The sequence below is a fragment of the Crotalus tigris genome, unplaced genomic scaffold (genome assembly GCF_016545835.1).
Source record: "Crotalus tigris isolate CLP2741 ecotype Arizona unplaced genomic scaffold, ASM1654583v1 scf7180000024383.4638030, whole genome shotgun sequence".
Lineage (NCBI taxonomy): Eukaryota > Metazoa > Chordata > Lepidosauria > Squamata > Viperidae > Crotalus > Crotalus tigris.
In genome coordinates this window covers 977,367-990,225 of record NW_024100553.1, presented here as the reverse complement: position 1 = coordinate 990,225, position 12,859 = coordinate 977,367, and the positions used below count along the sequence as shown (strand labels likewise).

The window sequence follows — 12,859 nt, the reverse complement described above, 5'->3', positions numbered from 1 at the left end:
TCAATATATGAATCAGATTATCATCTGTCAACTTTAGGTCAATGAAAGTTTAATAAGCCTTCATCTGCCTGCATTGATTTCTCAACATCTGGAAAATTATCCCAATTATCTCTTAGATTCCAATCATTTGAACAAGATGCAGAATAATGCTTGTAGCCAAAATCTTTCTGGCTGATTCATGAAGGTGGGACATAGTCTCTTAGAAGTGCCAACCCTAATTTCATTAGAATGTTCAACAGAGGAGCCTAAAAGTTGAGACTCCAAAAACAATTGCTTAACAGTAAAGTGAGTTACAAGCCTACATGTTCCCCACTATCTGCTAACATATGCACCAGTCAAGTGCATATCTGGAAATGGCCAGTTTGGGAAAAGGTAACCTTAACCATCAAATATGTTATTTTTTCTTAAAACTGATAAGATGGAAAAGGGACAATGCTAAAAAGACAAGACAGTTTAGTGCAGTGGTGGCGAACCTATGGCACGGGTGCCAGAGGCAGCACTCAGAGCCCTCTCTGTGCGCATGCGCGCCGTCGCCCCAGTCCTAGGCCTTCAGCTGAGTTTTATAAAACCTTTTTGCTTTAAGCCTCCGCCGCTGTGTGCAAAAAAAAATGTTCAATCAATCAGTCAATTTCAACTTTTCGCAGGGAAAAAAAAGATCTTGCAAAGTTGGAATTGATTGAACTTTTTAGTCCCACCCAGTCTGCCATTACTACCGCAGCCACGCCCACCCAATGGGCTACACCCAGCCAATGGGCCACACCCAGCCAATGGGCCACACCCACTCGGCACCCAACGATGCATAAGTGGGTTTTGGGTTGGAGTTTGGGCACTCAGTCTCTAAAGAGTTCGCCATCACTGGCTTAGTGTGTTATCTGAACTAGAGATTCTGATTTATCATTCTCATACAAGCCAGGATCTATAACCAGTATTAGATCTAATTTGCATACCTAGCATGCAGTGGACATGGGAAGAATTATACAAGAGCAAAGAAGCAAATAGCCTGCTTGCCATAATCCAGGATTATCCAAAATCCTTTCTAGTACAAAAACACATTTGTACAGTATATTTAATTGCTACTGAAAAAAACAGGAAAGAATGACTCATGTAATTTTTTAAGCCAGATTGCTGACCAAGTGTAATTCTTAACTATGCTCATTATGACAAAAATGACTACATTTGAACAATCCCACCTTGCTTCTAAGCTGTGGATATAACTATGCTGCTGTATTCCTTAGAAACAATAACATGACTAATGCATTTAGAATTAGGAATAGAATTTACTGTTCTAACAATGAGATTTGGATACAACTCTAGCTAAGAAAAGAATCACAGCAATAAAGAAAAGAAGAAGAAAAGAGGTTAAAAAAGCAACATTTTCTCAAAGGAGAATACAGTGTAATATACAAAGGGCCAAGATCAGACCACTTGTTTCAAAAAATCCAGCACCGTAACATTGGCTTGTAGATATCTATAAACAGTGAGCTTTTCCTCTTAGTTTTGTGGAATACAGAAAGCATGTGCTTTTTCAAGGTATAGGTGGGAGGACACATATTTTAATCGATAAAGGCTGAAAACTGCATTTTTCAACTAATTGTCTATGAATTGAGAAAAACCTTTTGATTTTTTAATTTTAACTTCATGTATATTCGCATCCAGGCAGGTAGATTAAACTACATCTTAGCCAATATACAAACAAACAAGTCTAATTAAGAGCAGACTTTTACTTTCTCAGATGCTATAGGTTTTCTAACAGCTAGTATTTGAGGTCCAGGGAAAGAATAGGTTGAGTGGGGGTAGTTATTTCCGGTCTCTCTTGTAAATGAAAATGGATGTTTCCCTACTCATTAAAGAACCAAGAAATGTTAGTATTTGTGTTCATTGGCATTGTTTTGGAACACATCTTTTTTTTTTTATCACCAGGCTAGGTATGATTTCAGAGAAAGAAACAAAGTGAAATTACACTTTCTAGCTGTCTATTATTTAGACAGAGCCTATAATAATCTAAAAATATTTCTATTATTGTCCAAGGCAATAATAAGAAAGGGACTGTTATTTCTTACCATACCCATATGCTCATATTCAGTAGGTTACGAATACTGAGTAAAACATAACAAGATGCTTAATTATAACAAATGTAAAGATCTTATCTTGAGGAAGGAAAAATCAGCTGCAGAGACCAGACTTAGCAGAAATGAAAGTTCCAATGCTTTCCGCAACGCTGGGCACACACTGCGTTACGAAAACAGAAAGGATTGTTTCATTGCGTGACCACGTGGTGCAATTCCAGAAGCGGCCACCATGTTCTTAGCAATAGTTCAGTGTGGCAACTGGCAACATGACAGTCGCTTCCAGAATCGCACTGTGATGAAGTATCTTGTTCCAATACTACAGAAAGCTCCAGAGCTCTCTTCCTTTTTTTTTAATATTTTTATTGAATAACAAAAATTAAAAACATTGAACATGGTAAATCAGATTTGACATACATCACAGTTCATATTCACAATTAACTACTAATACAAGAAAAAAAAACCCTTTACAATAACATCACTCTAATCTCAATCTTAACTTATCTCATTACAATGACTTCCATATTTTTTCCCCCACCATCTATAAAATTTATTCCAAATTTGGTAAAAATCCGTTTCATCCTGATTTTTGAGTTTCTTAGTTAACCTATCTAATTCTGCGCAGTGCATAATTTTATGAATTAAGATTTCCTCACTAGGTATAGCCGTAGCTTTCCAATTTTGAGCGAATACAATTCTTGCCGCTGTAACCACATGAGTGAATAAATACATATCTTTTTACTCATTATTTTCAAGAATTCCTAACAACGTCTCAGGTTTATACTAGATGTTTTGCATACTCATTTCTGTTACCCATTCCCAAACCATACGCCAATATCTCTGTGCTTTCTTACATAGCCACCAAACATGAAAATATGTGCCCCTTTCTTTTTTACATTTCTAACATAATGATGAGGTATCCTTTGTACATTTTGGCTAATCTTGCTGGAGGGAGATGCCATCTGTAAATCATCTTATACGAATTTTCTTTGTATGATGACGCCAATGTAATTTTATTATTTCGCATCCACACCTGCTGCCATTGATCCAAACTGATGCTGTGTCCTAAATCTATCACCCATGTCACCATTGTTTCTTTAACCTGTATTGGCACGGAACCACTGATTGGTTCAAAATTGGAAAAGGAGTCCGGCAAGGCTGTATACTGTTGCCCTGCCTATTTAACTTATATGCAGAGCACATCATGAGAAAGGCAGAGCTAGATGAAACAAAAGTTGGAATTAAGATTGCCGGGAGAAATATCAACAACCTAAGATATGCAGATGATACCACTCTAATGGCAGAAAGTGAAGAGGAACTAAAGAGCCTCTTGATGCGGGTGAAGAAGGAGAGTGCAAAAGTTGGCTTGAAACTCAACATTAAGAAAACCAAAATCATGGCATCCAGCCCTCTCAATTCCTGGCAAATAGATGGGGAAGAAATGGAGGTAGTGACAGATTTTATTTTTCTGGGCTCAAAGATCACCTCAGATGGGGACTGCAGCCAAGAAATTAAAAGACGCTTGCTCCTGGGGAGGAAAGCTATGGCAAATCTAGACAGCATACTAAAAAGCAGAGACATCTCTCTGCCAACAAAAGTGCGTATAGTCCAGGCCATGGTTTTCCCAGTTGCAATGTATGGCTGTGAAAGTTGGACCATAAGAAAGGCTGAGCGCCAAAGAATTGAGGCCTTTGAACTATGGTGCTGGAGAAGACTCCTGTGAGTCCCTTGGACTGCAAGGCGTTCAAACCGGTCAGTCCTAGAAGAGATCAACCCTGACTGCTCTTTAGAAGGCCAGATCCTGAAGTTGAAACTCAAATACTTTGGCCACCTAATGAGAAGGAAGGACTCACTGGAAAAGGGCCTAATGCTGGGAAAGATTGAGGGCAATAGAAGAAGGGGACGACAGAGAATGAGATGGCTGGATGGAGTCACTGAAGCAGTAGGTGTGAACTTAAATGGACTCCAGAAGATGGTAGAGGACAGGAAGACCTGGAGGAATGTTGTCTATGGGGTCGTGATTGATCGGACACGACTTCGCAATTAACAACAACAACAACAACAACAAACCAATAGGTGTTTGTAAATATTCCTTATTTGTTTTTTTTCCGGACCAAGCAAAATTTTATCTAGACCCGTATCTTGTCTATAAATACCCCATTCATCTTTATCTTTCAGATATCTTGCTTGTATCTGGAGATAAGACCACCATTCTATCTCTATTCCTTGTTGTCTTAACTCTTGTTTAGATTTAAAAAAACCCTCTTCTGTCAAAATGTCTCTGTACCTAATAACCTTATCTTTCCTGAGCAAATTGGGGTATTTAACTGCCTCCAATGGCGATAACCAAGTCGGAATCTTTGTGTAATATTGAGATTTGACAGTATTCCAACTTTTCATTAACCCTTGCCACACCCTGTGTTTTAAAAAATATTGGTAATTTCTATTTTGCCCCTTCCACATATGAGCATGCCATCCCTGCTGAAGATCATAACCCTCTAACTGAATACATCTTTGATTCTTTAAGGTTATCCAATCACTAATCCAAGACAGGGCCGCGGCCAGGTAATATAATTCCCAATCAGGAAAGCCTAAACCACCCCTTTCCTTGGCATCCTGTAAAGTCTTTAATTTTATTCTAGCCTTCTTACCAGCTCATACAAATTCTAAAGTTATTTTATTTAACTCCTTAAAGAAATTTTTATCCAAGAAAATTGGAATATTCTGAAACAAAAAAATCAATTTGGGTAGGATATTCATTTTTACAGCAGCAATTCTCCCGAGTAATGAGAGGTGTAAATTTTTCCAACGTTCTAGATCAACTTTAATTTTTTGCATTAATTTAATATAATTATCTTCTTTAATTGATGAACAACGTGCAGAAATGATTATCCCTAAGTATTTAAATTTAGAAACTACTTGTATACCTAATTTAACCTCGAGGAATCTTTTTTGAATATCAGTCATATTTTTAGTAATAATCTTTGTTTTATTTTTGTTTATTTTTAAATCTCCGTAATCTTCTAAAATTTCAAATAATTTCTGCCCGGAGTGTTCTGGGTCTTCCAAAATAAATGCTAGATCATCTGCATAAGCCTGAAGTTTATATATTTCTTTCTTAATCTTAAATCCTCTAATCTGTTCTTCTTGCCTTACCTCTCTAGCAAGAATTTCTAGAGTATAGATGAACAGCAATGGCGAGAGAGGGCATCCCTGTCTAGTGCCTTTCTGTATGTTAAATCTATCTGTTGCCACCCCATTTATTATGATCTGCGCTTATTGTTTGGAATATATTACAGTTATAACGTTTAAAAAATTTCCTCCGGCTTCCATTAATTTTAATTGTTGTATTGTGAATTGCCAATTAACATTATCGAAAGCCTTTTGAGCATCCAAAAACAGAAGTGCCACTTGCCGATCATTGTGTGATTCATAAAATTCTAGAATATCTAAGATTGTTCTCATATTCTGTTTAATCTGTCTGTTTGATAAGAAGCCGGGTGTATAAAATCTATTAAATATTTTTTAAATCTCTCTGCCATTATTGAAGCAAAAATTTTGTAATCCAAATTCAATAAAGATATGGGTCTATAATTTTGTATCCATATTTTTTCCGTATGTGCTTTTGGAATCAGTGTTATATTTGCCTCTAACCAGGACTTAGGTATTTTAGCTTCGGTAAGTACTGCATTAAAGACCTCTAATAGATATTGATTAAAAACACTCTGCAAGTCTTTATATAGTTCAGCAGGTATTCCATCTGGGCCTGTCGCCTTATTAATTTTTTGTCTATTTATAGCCCTAATTAATTCAGACATGCTTATTTCCTCATTTAACTTAGATTTTATTTCCTCTGGTATTTTTGGCAGCTCTGCCTTTACCAAATATTCTATTATCTGTTCCACGCTTCTTCCCTCATTATTCTTATATAAATTTTCGTAAAATCTTTGAGCAATACCCCTTTTTACAGTCTCCTCCCCCTGGATTTCTCCATTTTCATCTACCAGATTAGTAATCCATGATTTCACTTTCTGTTGTCTTAATTTATACACTAGCCATCGTCCCAATTTATTTGCATGCTCAAAATTTTTTTGGTTAGCTGCCTGTAATTTTTGTGCGTATTTTTCCAATTCCTCTAAGTTAAGTTTGTGTTTAATTAAATACATTTTTATTTTCAATCCTTTATTTCCAGGATCTCTCTGGAGTAATATTTCAGCCTGTTTATAGTTTGCTTCAAGCCTCATCTTATATTGCTGTTTCTCTTTATTACTCTTAGCTGTATACGAAATAATAACTCCCCTCAAATATGCTTTAGACGTATCCCAAAGATTCTGCAAAGATGTGTCCTCATTATCATTCACTTGAAAGAAAAGATGCATTTCTTTCTCCATACTTTCTCTAAATTCTTTTTCCTTAAGAATCCTTCTTTGGAAGGTCCATCTTGGCCTATATCTTTGACCTTTCAAACTTATCGGGTTATGATCAACCCAGAGACTGGGTTCTATGTCTATTTCCTGTATTTCTGAGGCTAATTCTTTGGAACACCGTAGCATATCTATTCTAGTCCATGATCTGTGCCTGTTGGAATAATACGTATATTCCCTCTTATCAAAATTCCTCTCTCTCCAAACATCCTCTAAACTAAGATCCATACACATCTCAAATAAAATTTTTGGAAGTATTTTTTTATGTCCTTTCATTGCCTCTGTACATTTATGGTCTTTAGTTTTATCTACAATCGCACTGAAATCTCCGATTATTCTCTTCCAAAGGTAAGAGAAGAGGAGGGTGTGGGCCCTAGTGGTTGGGAATCAGACCTAAGTCCTATAGAGATCCAGTGAGGGAGGCAAAGGCCTGTGGGGAACCAGTGGGGGGGAAGCAGGCCCAAGGGCTGTGGGGACCCGGAGAGACAGAAGAGAGCATGGGATGTCCCAGGGGGTAGAGAGGCCTTGAGAGACTGGGGAAGGAGGGCCTAGGCCTGCACTTTCCTTCTCAGGGCCTTCCCAACCCCTGAAGCATCCCATACTCCACTTAATGACTGACATGTTCATTTAGCGACCACATCAGGGAAAGCAGGGGTGAGAGTTGTTAAGTGAAGCTGTCTCGCCTAACAGCCATCACAACATGAAACCGTAATGGGCAGACTCCATTATGGTCATGTGTCAAAGACCTGTAAAACAGTAGAGGTGCAGTAAGAATTGTTAAAAAGATCTACCCTCTTTGAATAGAGAGGTTCACACCAAATCTCTAGTTTACTAAGCATGGTGCCAATTTTTAAAATCTGATAATATATGCTGGCACAATATTTTGAAGAAACTAATGGCCTAGGTAGAGAAACCACACACACACACACACACACACACACAACATGCACACATCAAAAAAATTCAGAATTGCAGCATTTTCAATTGTAATTATTTAATATAGGTATAAAGTCTATAATCAATATACATGTTTATATTTTAGTACAGTTCCTTAGAGAAAAAAGCCACCATAATTGATTCCTCTAGCAAACAGAATCAATGCTACCAAGATCATACACAAAAATAATTCAGCAATAACAATTTAAACAAGATGCCTTCCATGTAACATCATGAAGCGCCAGCCTCATGTACATTTTACTTCATAGTATTTCTGATTCTCACTGCCTCTGCTAGGAGAATTAACTTCAGGTGCGGTTTGGAAGCCTAGTGGGAAAAAAATAGTGAGTCCTGCCTCCTGCAACTTGGTGTCTGGCTCGCCCAACATTAATTGCTAACAGATCTTTAAAGGAAATATAATCCATCTGGAATCAAATAATAGTGACAATTATATGCTATGATGGTACCTATCCCCCAGTGGGCAATTTTTTGCCAATGTCTGCCCACTGGCTAAATTGTACTTCTTAAAGAAATCCACACTTCATTTAAGGTCTCTTAAAGAGACTTAGATTTAAGAATATCAGCATCCATATGTGTATATTTAGATTAAAAGCTCCTGGAGGACTCACATCCCCAAAGACTTTCATCAGTTAAAAAGTAAATGTTGATATTCTATAAAAAGAAGATTTGAGACACAATAGGAGCAGAAACTTTAAAACTGGGCATTTCCTCTGTAACTCTTTAACCAATTTAGGATTGGAAGGACTGTCTTGAGCATCTGCACAGAGTCACTTCTAAAGAGAGATGTCATCATTGACTTTAAATGCCTTGTATGGGCAGGGAAACTCTCTAAACACAGCACTGTAAACTTGTCAGACCTAATTAGAGCAAAAGGGAAACCAAGGCAGCTGTCCAGCTTTATGGGCAAAAAAGCCATTGCTAGCATTTTATTGTTTGCAATCTTCACTTTCAATAGATTTCTGCTCTTATGACATGTCCATGATTGAAGAAGAAATGTGTCTTACGGACAAGATGAAGTGGAAAAACACTACAGCATTCATCAATTTCTTCAAATGCATCAAAACAGTATTGTCAATCCAATATATTATAAAAAGCATCAGTGTGAATTAAAGCAATCTAACAGAAGGAAACTTCTACACTGGATAGAATAACAAAACTATATTAACAGCAATCTTTAAGTCTAGGTTTACTTCAGAAAACAAATCCCTTCTCAGAGCAGTTCATCATAACACTATTTTTTTAAATTAAATAATGAAGTTGGGATACAGGGTAGCCAATAAATATATTCAATATCTAAACTTTGGGGGGAATCTTAAAAATTAAATGCATTTCTAAATTTTTAAATGCATTACTGAAGGATAGGCTTTTATATTTTTCTCTTTATTCAGGTGAGAAATTATAGTTTTGACCTTACAAACTCACTAGAGAAGACCAATATTTGGTTCAAACGTGTTTTGCATGAATATTTTCATGGCTGTTGAGAGATGTACTGTGTGGTTTTGTATGTTTGGGGAAGGCAACTGTAGCAGTAGAGAGGATTGTTTTAATGTCTTTATTAATATGAGGTATCCCTAAATATACCAACTGTCTCTCCCTCTGGGTAGACTTATTCCTTCTGAGTTTTTCTATCAGTTCCAATCTTGGTCACAAGTTGAAAAAAAGTACAGCATCTGGCTTTTTCCAACAAAGCATTACATTGAGCCTCTCTGCCTCTATAGAGCATCTGACATGTAGAATGACAGGGCTTCTGATCATGGACTTTGTATTTCCGCATCCTTGATCATGATAGTGTTTCTTTTCCCTTTGCTATAATACAAATTAAACTGGATAATTTAGCCAATTTTAATTTGCCCAATTCAAAGTGTTGGGAGGATTGTTGTAGAATTACAGAGCAAATGCTGCCATTCTGGTCTCACTTATCAGCCAGAGAATTAAGAGATGGGGGGGGCTGCATGCCCTCCAGTCCTCTGCTTCAACTAAAGACACAGTAGCTCCAAAAATCCAGTTTTCATGCAAGACAACCTTCTCTTTTCTTCCTCTTTCTCTCTTTCTTTTTCTTTCTCTTCTCTTCTCTCCTCCCCTACCTTACCCTACCCTCCTCTTCCCAATCTTTTTAAAAACAGCTTCTTTCTTATAAGTTGAAGAGAAGAACTATTCTAGCAAATATGGGCAACCGCTGGTCCTTCCCCCCTTTTGGTAAGTCTCAATTTAATACTGAAAATTAATGGTACTATTTTTCTACCCCCTTGAGACAGAAAGCACATTAAAACTGAAGGAGAAGCCCTGGAATAAACAATCTAGTTTTTGAAAACCATGACCACCAAAGTAAAAATCAAAACCTCACCCATTTACATGATCATCTACCCACTGAGCCTCTTTGATTCTCCCAATATTAAGTGAGGCCCTCAGCCCATGTCCAATTGTGTCATTCCATATCATTCTTCTGTCTTCTGCACCCCTATTCAGTCTACTACACAGAATTAGAAGACTCTCCAGAATACATCTGAGACATTGAGTAGAAGCAGAATTACACTTGTGTGTTGTTGGTTGTGATTCAGTACCAGCAGTGGCTGCAGCCACGCAAGGGTGACATGAAGAGGGGAAACCTCCAGTTGTTGAAGCTATTTTGGCTGTCTTCTGACTGGCATCTGCCTAACATATTTGTTGCCTTTTTGACTTCAAGAGAAAAACCTGGAATCTTGCCTAGACAATTCAAAATGGGTAGAAGGAGAAAAGAAATTCTCATCAGTTTGTTTTAGAAAAAGACTCCTTCAGTCTTCTTTATTTAAACTGACTGAAATTTTGTGACATGCCAATGGTTACATATGTTTCGCATATGTTTATTTAATCTTTTTAGTTCGTCCCATTGTTGAAGACTCAGGATATTATACATATTTTATAAGACAGCTTCATATGCAGAAGAGGAGAATTAAAAGAAGTCCTTACTCATCCATAAATACAATTTTGTGTAGAATGCTGGAATTCCTACAGGTAATCCTTTACTTACAACCATTCATTCAGTGACTGTTCAAAGGTGCAACAACAGTGAAAGAAGTGACTTAAGACCATTTTTCATACTTATGATCATTGTTGCAGCCTCTGCATGGTCACATAATCAAAATTCAGACACTTGGAAACTAGCATGTATTTATGATGTTTGCAGTATTCTGGGGTCATGTGATCCCCTTTTGTAACCTAATGGAGAAGCCATATTCACTTTAACAACCATGTTACTAATTTAACAACTGAAGCGATTCACTTAATTGTAGAATAGGGCAAAAGCCACTTAACCACCATCTTGCTTGGCAATAGAAATTTTGGGTTGTATTTGAATTGTAGTCATAAGTTGAAGACTACCTGTATTGTGTCCCTGAGTCCTGCAAAGTATATACAAGCTGAACCAATCTTTATGTTGACTTTTACTAGTGAAAATATCTGGATATAGAAACAGTAGATTCAGTAAAATTGGCATTGTGGAGATGGAGAAATATGGCATTCTTTTTTAGAGTCTGCTGGCTTGAATATTTTTAATATTCAATATTTTTAATATTTAATATTTTTAATATTTAATATTTTAACACAACATAGACCAATATTAAACATACAAAGACAAACATACACAGCAATTCAGAATAACAGAAAGGCCTTTTATATAAAATGTAAATATAATGCAAAGAACGGGGGTTAATTTCTCAGCCAACTTTGTGTTCTACTAAGCAATGGACCAGAATTACAACAACTTCCAGTCTATTTCTCTTCCATGATATTATTACTCAGCCCACACAAAGAATTTCTTGCTTAGAAATCTGACCTACCATTTCCATACAACTGAGAGGAGAATAATGGTCAGCAGTTAGCAGGGTTTGTATTCTTTCCTTTTCTGAAGCTGAAGACTATTATTGCTTTATTCAGGCAAGCAGTCAAGCCTATTAATAATAGGTGCAAAGAACTGAAAGCAGAAGTGCCTGATTGTTGCTATAAAATTTCTCTAACTTGGAAACTTTGAACCAGCACCTTATGCTTTGGTAGGTTTGCCTGAACCAACTTTCCTCTCTATAGAAAGAGAAAAAAATATATATCTGAAAATTCCTACAAAATTTCAAAATATAGCAGATAGAAATTTCACAATAATCTTCTAATACAACTGTCCTTATAAACAGAAGGACACTGACACTGGCATTCCCTAAACTCTGCTGAAGATGTTACCCAACCTGATAACAAAACGTTCAGAAACCAACCCACAAGCTCGGAGAATGAACCTTCACCCTCATCCTATGCTCGAGCTACAGATATTCGCCACTATTGCAATACAACTCTCTGCTAGAGTCATAGACTATTCCTTTTTAAGGTGCTATAAGGAAGCAGCTGCAGCAATCCTGTTTTCCACTGTTAGGTAATCCCACACGGTTGCAGCATCCCACAGGTCCCTGATTACTCTTTGTGACATCCTGGCAGATTCCTCATACACCTCGTTTGTCAGAAGACAGCAATCAAGATTGTATATGGTGATTGCATGCCTGCCCAGTTTGGTATAAATGCACACACACTGAGAAAATAGATGTTGCCCTGAAGAAGAAGCTAGCAGAATTATTACTGGATGCCTTAAACCTATTCCTCTAGGTAAGATCTACCATCTAGCCAGTATTGCCCTGACTGCTCTTTGCAGAGAAACAGCAGCATACAGAGAGCTTCCTTCCCTCAACGGAAGACTTCAAACAATTTAAAAGCAGAGAGGACCTATGGAAAACTACAAAGAATCAACACTGGATAGAACCAACGGAGGAGCTGGCACTTGGGTTTGGCGAGCGCTGGGAAGCATGGGAATCAGACTGTGCAGGGGTACAACAAGATCCAAATGGGGCTATCTAGTGGCTTCTGCTTTTGTGATGGTGGTCACATACAGACAACAACACAAATATATATCTGTCCTTTGTGTCCTGATCAGTGCATATTTGAGGGCTCATTTATTAGTATTGCTAATTGCAGTAATATTGTGACAGAATGAGGTGTTTCTTCTTTAACTCTGAAGAGGGACTAAGTGGATGGTTGTAAGAGCCGAGGTGGCGCAGCAGTTAGAGTGCAGTACTGCAGGCCACTTTAGCTGACTGTGTTCAGCAGGTCAGCGGTTCAAATCTCACCGGCTCAAGGTTGACTCAGCCTTCCATCCTTCCGGGGGTAGGTAAAATGAGGACCCAGATTGTTGGGGGCAATGTAAATATATATATACATTGCTTACTGGTGTACACCACTTAGAGAGTGCTTGCACTTAAAGCGGTATATAAGTCTCATAAATAAATAAATAAATAAATAAATAAATAAATAAATAAATAATGTTGCTAGTTTCAGGGCATGATCTGTTTAATTTGAACATCTGCAACTACAGGGACCCATCATAAGATCCCCTAGTTCAGC

General features: G+C 37.4%; 1 protein-coding gene across 6 annotated transcripts in view; it reads right to left on the bottom strand.

Moving 5' to 3' along the window:
- The window catches only part of SLC25A26 (solute carrier family 25 member 26), a 149,105-nt gene that overhangs the window by 13,374 nt on the left and 122,872 nt on the right, over positions 1 to 12,859 (bottom strand). The window contains exon 7 of one of the 6 annotated variants that reach the window (XM_039328638.1): positions 7,530 to 10,150. The exons of 4 other annotated variants lie outside the window; for them this stretch is intronic. In XM_039328638.1, coding sequence (XP_039184572.1) covers positions 10,002 to 10,150 — 149 coding nt within the window. In that variant the 3' untranslated portion in view covers positions 7,530 to 10,001. Of the gene's footprint in view, positions 1 to 7,529; positions 10,151 to 12,859 lie in introns of those variants that run through there. One more of the 6 variants, XM_039328637.1, reaches the window with a different exon arrangement.